Here is a 14011-nt window from a genome sequence, read left to right on the forward strand (position 1 = left end):
ACAAGGGCTGGAAGAGCCATACGACCACCGGCCAGATTTCAGAACTGAACGTCATGAAGTGCGTGTTTTATTGTTGTAATTGTCACTCAAAGGGGCGTGTTATGTATCTCATACATAACAACATACACAACAGCCCCCTACAAATCGGACATTTTTTAATAAAGGCTAGGCCAGTCCTGGCCGCCAGAGTTGTTCTCAAGAAATGGAGTCTGTCACTCGCGGCTTCGTGCCGTCGCATCTTTGAAACCCTACGCAACAAACCCGAACAACATAACATACGCAATCGCTGAGCAAGATGACACTTTTTAATGCAGGCCAAGCTCGAACGATTGACGTAGCCGTAGAGGTACCAACCCCCCGAAATGTTTAGTTTGTGTGTACATATATACACGCACATATACGAACGCACGCACGAATGCACATATAAAGTATAGGACCCCCTCGATCCCTCGAAATGAAATCCTCAGTACGCCCGTGGCTCGGACAGCTCAAAAGTTCGCGTGCAAAAGCGCATTACCTTGCAACAAAAAGTGGTGCGATGTTTTTGAGCACGCATGTGAAGTTTCCTCGCGGAGGCCTAAGGCAAGAAATGTTTTAAAGGGTGTTTAAAGAAAACGTCACGCACGTGTATTAGACAATTCTGTGAGCACATTTTGGCTGCCAAAACGAGACGAATAATGGATGTTGCCAACAGAATTATCGTGCCTGCCATTATGTCAGTGACCGTCATTCATCACAAAACGTCGTTCACAGCAGCTGCACGTTTTCGATATATGCGGTTCAGACACGTAAATTTAAACGCATTTGAAATGTTCACATGCGCACATCTTATGCAAAGCTTATTTTTACGATTCATACCACAAGCTTGACAGCTGCTTCGCAGCAGCAAATCTGCAAGTGGAAAAAGATGCAAGATGCACGAGCTTCTAGATCAAATTTATTTCGTACAAGGGAATGGATGAGCAATGGCCAGTGGCAGCAGGAGATGAGTGCTGGTTATTGGAGCCTTGGGGGGCTGAATTCAAAGCCACTGGAAAGGCAACAAGTTATTAAGGTACCAACAGGTTATTTTTATTGGACTAGCTAATCACATAAGATGACAAACTGGTAAAGTAATTATTCACACATTGCAGACTGTAATATGACAGCACATTTTTTCTTTATCTCTTCATAGTACTCAGGTTAATTTTCTATAGAACAGAGCTTATTACACGTACAAAAATAATTTCACATTCCTCACGCGTCGACTAAGAATGATCGAACAAGGAACATATATGCAGGAGCTAAATGCTATAGCTATCCCAGCTGTCTTATAAGCGGGAGCGCACGGTGTTTTCGCTTACTACAAAACAACGAACACCAGGACATCAATCGACTTTACATGGAAAATCAGAACGCTGACAAAAAAAATAATAGAACGGAGCAGAGAAAAGCCATGGTGCAGCGGGCCAATTTCACCGGCTAGTATTTACTCTGTTCTGAACACACTTTTCTGGAGCCGCATAATAAGAACAATCGTATAAGCAACAAAGAGAATTGAGCGAGTTGGTAAGTTAACATTATTGGCGTATATGTGCAGCGCGACGCAGACGTGTCATCCTTTCTTTGTTTCGCGTCTGCGTCAAGCTGCACATATACACCAAAAATTGCACAAGTTCACAATCTCTCATGCCAGGCGTACGCATTTCAGCGTCTACAGGAGTGTTAATCGATATGAATGTCGCTTTACTTTAAACAAGTCGAACTCACCTCTGTAAAGAAGGCGAACGGACCTCGCATATCCTGGCCCCTTTCGGAGCCGGCCGGTGTCGTCCGTCCGCACGGCACCGCGTGAAAAGCTTTGCCACCTTCCGTGCCATTTGCGCAGTTTGGTGCGCTGCAACCCGTCATACTGCAATACAAGTGTCAAAATGATCTGCTTCGTAGCACTTCACCGAATTCATTAACTTATTGTCCTCGAATACCGTACCTGCAACCAGGAGCCGATCGTTGCTACGCGCGCTCGACGGTCCGCTGATTGCAATTTCGATGGCACTGACAGAAACGAGTCGGCGCCGTGTCCGTAAACTTGGCTTCGGAGCGCGCGGTTGATAATTTGACGTCATTTTGCACCACGTGATCGCGCTCGGCGAGTAGCAGTGCGAGCGGTGCCGGAAAAGGTATGCGCAACTCTGCTCCGGAGCATATACAGGAACACTAGCCGACTTTGGCTCTCAGCGCACCTAGCGGAATCGGTGAAACGCATCAGCCTTCAAGACAATCGCCGCACGCTGCCGAATCTCGGAGGCCATAATTTCAGTTCCGTTTCTTTTATCCATTGTTTTTTTTTGTATGTGACCCATACCGTTGCTTTAATCGACTGGTTTCATGCAGGCGCTTGTGCCGCTGTTAAATTGCCACGACGAGCGCGCACACGTGCTTCAGTTTACGTTAGTTTCATTTAAATTCATATTTGCTGTTTCAAGCTGTAACTAGCGCAACGATCATGCGAACTGTTGAGGAACTAGAAGTTTATCGCTTGTGATATTGTACGCCTAGTGACTCACGGCAGAAGGAGCACAGTAAGTAAATGTGCTATGTTCCTTAAGTATAAATCAACTTGCTGCACAGCCAAGAATACGAAAATAGCAGACAATTTATTGCAGCAAGCTTGTAAGAGGCAGATACAGGAAAACTGGAAGGAACTGTGAAATGCAACACGGGTGTCACACGGCGCATTTTTAATCGCGATCAAGCCGGATCCATCTTGAATATCTCGGTCGCAATTGGTTTTTTTGTCCAAGCTGGGCGAGGGAGGCAATCGCAGTCGATAATTTAGATCCGGATCGGGCTTGTTCGCGATCGAAAGTGCTCGTGTGACACCGGTGTAACGGAGAATAGTCGGAAACTAATGCCGTATGGCAATAACTTTACACAAGCAAAAGATATACAAGACGTGTTGCAACTATCCACATAATGAAAAAAAAATGAAACTACGCGCCAGAAATTAATTTGCTCAAAATTGGATTGTTTTAGAAGAAAAAAATATGATAGTTTTTCTTGTACTTCAGCGAAGGAGGGTGAATTCACGTAGCGAAATTATGTGACCGGTTGCGTGCCAAAATAAAATAGCTGCAAAAAGAATTGGGCACGCACCAACACGCGCATCTCGAATGTGTAAGCCAATGCGTCCGTCATAAAAGAGCTGCAATTAACTTCCTGTTGGGGGTCTTCGCCTGCTGTCTTGGAAGTCTTTTTTTTTATTGCGATAAAGACTTGCCCTTAAGGCATAATTCTTGATGCGTATATGTGTATTATATGTGTGCTGTGAGGCCTGTGTTGTGTATGAATTGAAGCAGTGTTTTGTGGAATCTGTTGTCATGTATTCAGCGGTCATAGCTGGTTGTCACACTGTAGCGGAGGCCGGCTTGCAGTAGGAGACGCGAGCGTTCCGATTTTAAACCAGTACATGTCCATATTAAGTGGTATGCATCTGCTTCCATCACAGGAACGGAGCAGTATGGACACGTAGCTCCCAGTGGTAAATGCGACCAGTTCCACCTTGAGATAACAGCCGGTGTAAGGGCCACCCCGGCCCGAAGCCTCCTAAGCACAACTTCCTCCGCCCTAGTAAGGTGAAGGGGGAGGGAACAGACACACGGTGGGATAAGAGCGCGTGTGTCCTGCCGGAGAAAGTTTTTACGGACTCGGAGGGAGTTAAGGAGAAATGGGAATAGGCGGAAGATGAGGATTAGGAGGGCAGTGTGCCTGCTGGTCAGCAGCAATGTTGTGAGGGTTCGCTGAATGGCCTTGAATCCAGTGTACCTTGACGCAAGTAGCTGTCTTACTATTCATAGTGTGTATTGTCTCGCAGATTTCCATCGCCTTATCAACCTTCTTGAGTTCCTGAATAGCCGCTAAAGAATCAGTGAAGATATCTAGTTGCTTGATGGTAGGCAGCTTAGATGTCGCATCTTGCACAGCGTCGTGGATGGCTTGAAGTTCCATTACTAGAGCGCTGGCTTCCGTAGATAAATAGCGCTGGTGGCCGCTGATGAAATTATGCGCAGTACTCAGGAATGATGTCCTTCCGCCGTCTGGGAGAATGGCAGCATCCGTATAGCTTTTGCAGGTGTTAGCGCATGATGCATCGACGATATTGTGTTCGTCAATAATACCTGTTGTATCGCTGCGTCGTAACTTTGTTGGCTTATTAGTTGTGATGCTGGTGAATTCCCAGGGAGGCATTGGATAGGGCTGATTGTCAATCCGAGAGCCGCGGTGAAAATGAGCATGCAACGCAGCGACAGCAGGAATAAGTTGCTTTTTTATTTCACGTGCTTTTTCACGTTGCAAAATTAGCTATGCAATTGTGTTGAGCTGGGCATGTTCCTGTAAGGTTGGTATCGGAGTGATGCGGGGCAGTGCTGTGATTGTGCGCATAGCATCGCGATTAATCGTCTCCAACTGTGCCAGCTGTGCCAAAGTCAGCCGTTGAAATTGTGCTTGGTATAAAATTCGTGGCTGCAAGACTGCACGCACCAACCGTCGAGCTACGTCAGCACGAGCTCCAGCTTCTTTTGCTGCAATGCGACGAATAAGGTGAAGTGTTTTTGTCGAACTCTGTCTGGTTTTACGGAGCCATTGTGCACCACTGCCGGAGTGGTGAATATCGAGACCCAGTATGCGGACCTCAGAAGCCTCAGGGATTGTCACTGTGCCGAGTCTAAATGTAAAGGGGTGCTGCGTGATTCTTGTGCGTCCTTTCTTGTTGGCCACCACAACATAGCTTGATTTTTGGGCGGAAATGTCCAACCCTGCTTTCCGAGCGTAGTTGTTCAGCACATCAAGGGCTTCTTGAAGCTGTTGAGTTTGTCTAGATATATCTTTATGCACGGACCACAAAGTGACGTCATCCGCAGAGATTAAGAACCTCACATCTGGAATCCGATGTAGTTGCCAGGCTAGAGGTATTAGAGCAACGTTGAAGAGAAGAGGAGCCAAAACCGAACCTTGTGGGAGTCTTCTGTTCGATGTGAAGCATCCTTCTTGCCTTCCATCTACTCTAATCGCAAATGTGCGATTATGAAGGAATGAGTAGATGAATTTAATCACCCGCGGTTGAAGTCCCAGGTCGATGAGGTTGGATATAATGATTTCATGGTCTGTATTGTCATAAGCTTTCGTTATGTCGGTTGCTACTACCGTGCGAACAGCGTGACTGTGTGGAGAAACCTGTAAAACATCGTCTGACAAGATAGAAAGTCCATCTTCAGTTCCCAAGTAAGAACGGAATCCAATTTGAGCAGGATGATGTTTATCGTGGCGTTCAAGCCACCAGGAAACTCGTGTGCCCAGTATCTTTTCAGCGAGTTTGCAGACAGTTGAGGTTAGCGAAATTGGGCGTAAAGACTGCAGGCTATTTGGAGACTTTCCGGGTTTCGGAATCGCGACAACAATTGAATGCTTCCAATCAGATGGAACGTTTCCAGTCTCCCATATTTTATTATTAGCCTGAAGAAGTGCGTCGAGAGCTGCTCCTTCCATGTTCTTGAAAACCTCATAAGTACCATCGGGACCAGGTGTTGTTCGTTGCTTCGAAGTTTCAATCGCCGCTATTAGTTTGGCCATGCTGAAAGGGCTGGATATTTCGGATTTGGAGGTTGTGTCAGACTCATCAATTTCGGGGCAGTTTATAGGTGACGCTTGATCGTATTTCGGGAAAAACACTCTAGCAGCGTGCTCTGCAAATTGATGTGGCGAACTCTGCATCGCTAACCTAACGCTCGCTGCAGGGTCAGGTTGCTTATGACCGCGTTCCATTGACCGGAACGTACGCCAAAGTGCTCTGTTTCCAATGCCCGATCCAAGATTCTCGCACCACTCATACCATCGTCGTCGAGAAAGTTGTTTTTCGTGCTGACGCGCCTTCGCCGCTATATGGTTAGCACGTGCACGGCTACCTGGTGCTTCGGGATTCCTCGACGCATACAATTCTGCCTGACGTCGCTTTGACCAAAGTTGCAAAAGGGTGAGGTCCGGTTGAGGTTGTTCTTCGTCAATTGTGGTTACAGTGGTGTTCCTCCGTAGCAGTTCTTGCAAAGCGGGAAGAATTTCTGAGGGCTCTGAGGGTACTTTATCAATCGATGATTCCCGAAACTTATCCCAATGTGTGACTGTTACTCGTCGAATTTTCTTTATGCACGTTCTGTGCAAACCAATCATTATTGGCATATGATCACTGCCCCATGTATCTGGTTCCACCCACCACTGCGGCATTCCAGGACCCAACCACTACGTAAGGTCTGGAGCGTTTGTTCTAGATACTGCGGGTACAGCACAGGTAGCCACAGCGTGTTGGTTCAGCAGTGTAAAAGTGGCATCGCTCATGATGTTTTTAACTTGGTATCCTCTTCTGGAGTTGTACTTGTACCCCCATTCTGTATGTGGGGCATTGAAGTCTTCACCCACTAGAATAGGAATTCCCGGGTACGTAGACCGGAGATGGGCTATCCACCCCAAGTTCAAACGTGTGCGCTGCGGTCTGGCGTAGAATAACGCTAGAATGATAGGAGTCTTCACTGGTCGTGTCAGGACCCCGACAACTTCTTGATTACCATTACACCATGGCTCCAGATCAATCACTGTGTGAGCAATATGCGATGATATATAAACTGCAGCTTGTCCCGGAGCTGAAGCCATTGTAGTAGCACGTCTATATCTAATAGATGGGTTATGATACCCATTAAAATTGGGCAGGGAGCATAGCTTATTATGCTCTTGAATAAGCAGTGCCCATACATGTAGCTTATTGTATTGAAGCTTGGTTTTAATTTCTCCTAACTTGGAGTTTAGGCCCCGGCAATTCCACTGTAGAATTCCATCCTGTGACAGCTGCTGCAGAGAATTAGCCATGATTCAGGCAATTCTGAATGAGCAACGTTAGTTGAGCAAGTTGATCTAAAACTGCTGTCCAAACAGCTTGGTTGACCTGTGGTGCCGGACGGGATCCAGGCGTAACGGTGGCATTCGCAGTGGTTGATGCGTCACGTGTTGGTCCTATTTTCTGACGACGCAGAATTACCAATTCTTTATGTTTGCGTAGTCGCTCAATCTGTCTGGCCAGTGCGTCTATCCGAGCGTCAATGTCATCATGGTGATCATCCGACTGATGCAGGGGTTCCGGTAATTTCTGTTTCTTTGTCTGCGACTGCTTGCCACGTTTAAGAACAGAAGAATACAGTTGTGTTTCTGGGGCTTTTTCTTCTTCTGCCAAGAGCATCTCTGGCTCTTCTGCAAGAACCTCATAACGATTGTGTGTTGTTACTATAGTAGTTTTTGGTATAGCCTTTTGTATCCGTATTGTGGCCTTCTGTTTAGTCGGACAATTTGTGCTTGTCATATCGTGCTCATCAGATTTACATAAGCCACATCGATATCGTGGTTGGCCTTCTGGTGTGAGCTTTTCTGGATCAATAGTACGCTGTGGGCAAAATGCCTGCATGTGTCCACGTTGAAAGCAGCGGTAGCAGAATATTGCTCAAGGGAGGTAGGGTTTAGGTCGCAATATGCAACCATAGTAATAAAACCGTTCTGGCATACATTGAGGGCCCCGTACCGTCACTAAGCATGTACGGCTTTTGCCGATGAATCTAGCTGCGAGCACCCTGTGTGTCGTGGAGGTCAATTCACGACATATTATCTAAGGGGTGTCTTCAGGATCAATGCCATAGACAACACACCTCTGTATATTAGGGCCCGATGCGAAGTAGCACTGCACAGGTAGGTGTTGATCTTCTGACAGCGGGATAGATGTTAAAGTGCACATTTTCTGCACATCACTGAGAGATGCCAAGTGCGCAGTGATCGAGTTGGTAGATTTATATGCTGCGAACCCTTTGTATCCAGTGGTTTCAAGAGATTGGTCAATGGCCCTTTGGACATATTTTGTGGCTACTGAAGTTATGTCGTAGCATGAAAGGGGGCGTATATGAACTCGATATGACTGAGAAGGGGTGGGCGTTGCGTAAGACTGAGAGGGAGCGGGCGTAGGGGAGGCCGTGGAGGAATTGTCTGGGGTGGCCCTTACCTTTTTCGCCGGTTGCTCCGATGCGATGGCGTCTTGTTGAAGCACGTTGATAGGACCTCGCTTGGCTGCATTCGTCGAATCGCCAGACGGCTCCACGTCCATAGGGTCACCAGTGTCCGTCGGCACGACTGCGGATAGGTTCACATTCACATCACGAAGAGGACTGTCCTTCGGTGTTGCATCTTGGGTATTCGAGATATCGGTTGCTCACTTCGGCTGCATAGTTGGCATGGATGTTGTCACGCGCAGCAGTCCAGTGGAAGGTACAGATGAGGAGCTCACATCTGGCGCAAACACTTCTTCGTCGAGCGAGCGCGGCGACGCGGCCGCACTAAGCCTAAGCGCCAGCCGTGCTTGCTTTGAGTCTATCAGACGAGCAGGATCAGTAGGACAGGGCAAAGAAGAGCCCTCACCAGAGTCCACAGGTCCCCATGGGAAACCAGCGCTGGAGTTTTTACGACGCCTGCAGCGCCGCCCTGGCGGTCAGAACGTGCACAATGCAGCCGCTAGCGCGGACGAAAATTGCTACTGGTAGTGGCGTTGCGTGCCCTGAAAGTCGAAGGAAAACAAGAGGACGCCGACGATACTGTTGCGTATACAAGTGCCACAACTATGTAGGGATGAGGGAAGATGTATCCTTCTGCGTCTAGCTTTCCATCTAAACCCTACGAAGAATAGAGGCGGCGCGTTGGATCCAAGCGGTCAGGCGAGCGGAGTAAGTTCCCGTCTTGTCGCCCGGTCAAGCGGTGTCGGGCTGGTTTCTAAATCGAATTTCGCGTGTATGCTTGGCTTATTCGATAGTTAAGACGGTAAGCCGTGGCAGACAGTACCAAACAGCAGAATCTGCAGTCAGTATTTCGTCGGAAACAAAATGAGCAATAGCATGCACCATCCGGCATATGTACCAGCCACTTTTCCTTCGTAATACCACCGCCAAGCCCCTTCCAACGTCACCGCACCAAGCGAAAGATACGAAAGGTAAATATTATCCATTCATTGCCAAGAATTATGTGGGAGGGAAGCTGCCTTGTAATACGAGTTGTGTGCGCGTACTGCCGGCGGACGCGCGACTAAGCTGCCTATGTGTTTTAAAAAATGCGCATGCGGATGAGGACTCGGCGCTGAGATGCATCCGCTAAATTTACGTAATTAATGCTAAATGTAGCCAGCGTTGTTAGGGATCCAGCAGCGGAGCACTCAAACCTTTGCTTGCGCGAGTCAGCTGATGCGATAAAGCTTTCTTCTCCATTGACTGCTGTGGCGAAGTAACATTAGAATTTTTTATGTCTAGCCAGAGAAATATGGAATGTCTTCAGGCCAACTAATACTTCCGAAACCATAGCGTAGCACGACCGGAGCCTTAGCTGCTAGATTTCCGAGGCAGCTAGGCGCAACCGTTAAAGAAACACACGTGCTCGCCGCGACACACTGTGAAAAATATATAAAGCTTAAAAAGCTTCTTTCGTCATTTCTTCACTTGATGGCGCTAGCTTCTTTACGAAAACTGTCCACTTGAAGCGGCGCGAAAACGGAAACATACGAACTAATACGGCCGCGCACGTGTGTCTCGTCTGGTCGGGAGGCTGGAATATGCCGCGTTTCGTCGCCAGGGCGGCGTGCAACGCACTCTTTTCGACGCGCCGCCTATCCAGCGCTGGTTCCCCATAGGCTTCCGATGAGCTTCGTATCCGGATAAGGGCGAGATTTTCTTTACTGTCGAGCAATTTCCTGGAACCCAAGGAAGCCACGTCTGCGTGGAAACGTCGTCGTCTTCCTCCCCCTCTTGGAAGTCTTGCAATCGTCTTCTGATACTTGGAAATTTGTCCTTCAATATGCATGATATCCTTTGGCTGTAGAATGTATTTTGAGAAAATAGTGGAGAATCCTGCAATACGCAGAATGACAGGCAGGAGGTAAGCAATACTGGAAGCTTCAAAGCAATTGACTGTAGACGCTACATTCCTTCGTATAAGCAATACTGGAGCCTTCAAAGCTTTAGAATGGAGATACGGCGTTCCTTCGTGTAATGCCTATTTTTCGAATCTAAGGTCAAGGAACCACTGTTATAAATGCTAAGAAACAAGAAGGTTTCTACAGTACGGACTCCATACACAATTAAAACATGCAAACACCTATCTTCAGCACAATGCAGAAGAGCTCTAACAACGCTCGAGCCCACATAGCCTGCTACAGAGGTTAAGAGAGCGCGTATTATTGCCATACTGCAAATATTGCACGTGTACTGTTTAGAAATAGCTACATTTTGCAAAAGTAGAGCACCATACTTTTTCAGAAGCGGCTGCGCGTAGTAGTAGTAAGTGACTTTAAAGTGGGAAAAGAGGAGATAATAGCAGTACCGTAACTGTCTCTCGCTTAGGAGGTCACCTCAACAGTATTGCACGGGGGAGGGTAAGGAGAATAAAGGAGTGAAGAGAAACAAAGATGAAAGAGGAAGCGTAAGGCCGTGAAGAGAAAAAATAGAAAATGAAGCGTGAAACGGGGCCTACGGCCGCGTGTAAAGGTTCGAGGACTCAAAGAACTCAATGAGAGCTGGAAAGGCTCTTTTGAGTAAATCCGCAAAACCCCTAGGAAATAGAAAGTCCTCATAACAGGCTGTGGGGAGTCCTATCGATATGAGGCGATTAGGGTTTATCGAGCTGAGCTATAAGCCGCGCAGTCGAGAAGGATGTGTGTGTGAGTGGTATTAAAGGAGAAAATGAAGAGATAAGTACAGCGCCGTTACTGCCTCTCTTGCGACGGCATCTCCACACAGCTGCACGGGTAAGGGGAAAGGGATAAAAAGAGTAGCGGAGAAAATGGAGTATAGAAAGGAGAGATAGCCCAGCGGTAAGGCACGCCAAGGAAGTCGCGGCGGCTACAGCCGCTCGTACGTGTCGGCGCCGTCCATATAGTCGACCAGCGCCGTGAAGGCGCGCCCGATCACGGATGAATGGGCCGACGGGAAGAGAAGCGCCTAGGTGCTGTCGCACGGCAGGCCGAGGCGGCGTTACGCGTTCGTGAGCGCGTCACGCTGAGCCGAGTACGCTGGGCACCGCAAAAGTACATGCTCCAAGTCCTCCACATTAGGCGCACTTGAGGCAAAAGGGGCTTACCGTACCTTGAAGGCGGTACGTCCTTGCTGCGATGCGGTAGCAGCCGATGCGGAGACGAAGCAGCAGCGCCCGGTCTCTTCGGTGAAGGCCCGCGCGCGGCAGCAGCTTCGGCGGGTTGCCAGTGGCGACGTGCGGGTCCGGGTGTCGTGCTCGCAGCATGCCGGCCACGGTGTGACGGGCGACATCGAACGGCGTCACGACAAGCGACCGAGGTACTGGCGCAGTGTGGGCGGTTTTCACGAGCCGGTCCGCTTCCTCGTTCCCGTGTATGTCAGTGTGGGAAGGCACCCACTGGTGAACGAGGTCGGATCCCTCCTTGCAAACGCCGTGCAGCTTTCGCAGGAGGCGCTGGATCAGCGGGGCGCCGTGGCCTGCCCTGGCCAGCATGTGCAGCGCCGTGCGGGAGTCCGTGAGGAGGGCCGCCGCCGGAAGGTTAGCTCCGCCGCCAAGTCGATGGCCGCGAGCTGCGCGTGTGTCGACGAGACCGCGCTAAACACGCGGCACTGGCTCTGCGCCGGGATCTCAGGAGCGACGCACGCGGCAGCGTCAGCACCGTCCCGCAAGACGGAGCCGTCGGTGAACACGAGTACCCGGCCGGCCAGCTCCTCGTCGATGGTTGCAGCCGTCCCCTGTTTTAGGGTGCACATGGGCGTGCTCCGCTTGCCTCGAACCCACAGAGTGCTCGAACCCCAGGGACGGTCGTGCGGATGAGAAGGCGGCGTTCTCGGTGCGGAGGCGGAGCGAGCCACGCACACGTGGCGGCGACCCGTGCTGGAGCATGGGAGAGCGCGCAACCGGGTGACCAGGGGCTGACCATGCCGCGAGCGATGCAGGCGCTCCACGTGGTTGAGGGCCCGCCCCTCAGCCCGGAGAGCGATGAGCGTCTCTCCTGCCTCGTAGGGCAACATTACTAGACTAGCTTCAGTTGTCACACTCCGCCCGCGCGCTTACAGCCGCTGTCGCCACTTCTGTGACAGCCGCCAGATGGCAGCGCCGTTCCATCGCGCTCTACTGCACACGCCTCGCCGCAGCCTTGAGCTCGTGCAAACGGTCAGTTTGCGCGTGTTTCAAGCTCGCTCGCGTTCTCCCTTGTCCGAATTAGTGATGCCATAAGAAAGCGGTATCCACCTACAGCAATAAGATTAGCGAGCCAGTTGGTTCATACTGAAAGAAGGGTAAACTGCACGAAAGGAAGACACGCATACAGCGAAGCGCAGAAGCTGAGTTTCTAATCGTCATGTGTTTCTTCGTGTCGTCTTAACGTTTCGCGCGGTTTCTTAACGTTTCGCGCAATTAAGGCGCAGGAGCCTGAAGGTCTGGCCAAAGTGCGTGATTGCAGGACGATCTTCATCCCAACCGAAGCTTGTCACCACGCCAAAGAAACGCTACAAAAAGAAAGATGAGGTCAGTCTATGAACGCGCAAGCGAAAAAAGAAAAAGAAATCATCGGCTCTTACACTCGGAGAAGATGGTTAACCAACGAAGCTGAAGCGTGCGGCCCCTGTGTTTATCACTGGGTTAATCCCGAGGGTTCATTATAGTATTTCTCAATTATGAGGTTACATACACAATCGCCTGCGAGAGAAGACGTCACTGACGGTATGCCCGCAGTCCGCCGTTATCGCTTGCGTTCGATATCTCGAATTTGCTCGGCGGCGTGGTTAGCAGCCTTCGTCCGCTATTTGCCGCTTGTGATTCTTCAAAATTAAATTTCTTCAAAATTAAATCTGTCCGTTACGTAAGGCATTGAGTGGCTCATACTCCCTTAGACCGCTCGGCCCCGTTACCACAAATTGCAATACATCCCTTAACGTCTATCATTTACTGTGGCCGTGCTCGCAAGGTCACATAAACTCCGAACCGGACATGCGTAAGTGTGAACAAGCAATCCGGAGCGAAGAACTCACTCCCCAACTCTGGGTCGTCCAGCAGGTCTCCAACGCCGCCAGGAAACTCAAGCTCCCGGTTCCGTCGTGGGCGAGACCCACTCCATGAGAGCCCAAAGCTCTCGTGGCCTGTTGGACCTTGCATAAAGTTTATTTCCTTCCTTCCTCCATACTCCCTTAAGCAATGGCTCATACCCCCGTAAACGCGGCCTCCCCATTACGACAACAGAAGTGTAATTCTACGCTGGAACGATGAACGGCAACGCTGCCACCTGTGGAAGACGACGACGAACGCGGGAGCTGTGGCACGAGCGCGTGCTGTGGATTTCGCAAAGAGTTCCCGGTCGACACGAGGAATCGCTCAGTTCCACGCCGAGCGAAGCGTCGCATTGCTGGGAGCACAGAAAAAGTGGCGCGCCGAACTGTCGACATCGTTCCGATAGCCGCCTATGCAGCCAAGTACGCAGCATGTCGGCATCGTCTGCTGATATTAACTCGGCGAAGGCTACAGTTTCGCGGATGACATGCTTGCTGAAATTCGCCGTTAACAACGAACCATAGAATACACCAACGCTGCACCATAGAGAAAGAAATTCAACAAGAGGGGACACTCTTCAAAAACTGGCAACAGGAAACACGTTACGCTTAGTTTCAACTACATCCGTTAGTTGACGCGAGCATCAGAAAAAAAGAATGGGAAATAAACTTCCAGACGTTTTAATTTTTTATGCTTTCCCACTATAAGGGAAAAATTTTGCGTGTAAATGAACTTATACTTTGCAACTTATCTTGTTGCGTTGCCTAGCAACAAGCTAGCGGCACGCCAGACGCGCGTGCATACGTCATGCTCCAGACAAGCCGCAGGAGTGAGCGAGGTCGGCTGCGCATGTGAGGCTCGCGTGCTCGGCGACCCGTCTCTTTTGGATGTAGCCCGTTTTTTGGGC

The 14011-nt window shown here is 49.6% G+C and overlaps 1 protein-coding gene across 1 annotated transcript; it reads right to left on the reverse strand.

Moving 5' to 3' along the window:
• Positions 1-951: 951 nt before the first annotated feature.
• LOC142568117 (uncharacterized) lies at positions 952-11774 on the reverse strand. Its single transcript, XM_075678191.1, has 3 exons — positions 11187-11774; positions 1750-1891; positions 952-1030 (listed from the first exon to the last, which is right to left on the reverse strand). The coding sequence occupies exons 1-2, from the start codon at positions 11566-11568 to the stop codon at positions 1887-1889; spliced, it is 387 nt and encodes a 128-aa protein (XP_075534306.1). The 5' UTR covers positions 11569-11774; the 3' UTR covers positions 952-1030; positions 1750-1886.
• Between the last annotated feature and the right edge of the window lie 2237 nt (positions 11775-14011).

Source organism: Dermacentor variabilis, unplaced genomic scaffold (assembly GCF_050947875.1).
Source record: "Dermacentor variabilis isolate Ectoservices unplaced genomic scaffold, ASM5094787v1 scaffold_16, whole genome shotgun sequence".
Classification (NCBI taxonomy): Eukaryota; Metazoa; Arthropoda; class Arachnida; order Ixodida; family Ixodidae; genus Dermacentor; species Dermacentor variabilis.

Excerpts from the sequence above, each read along its gene's own strand:
- LOC142568117 (XM_075678191.1), bottom strand. The coding sequence starts at position 11,568 with ATGCTGGCCAGGGCAGGCCACGGCGCCCCGCTGATCCAGCGCCTCCTG.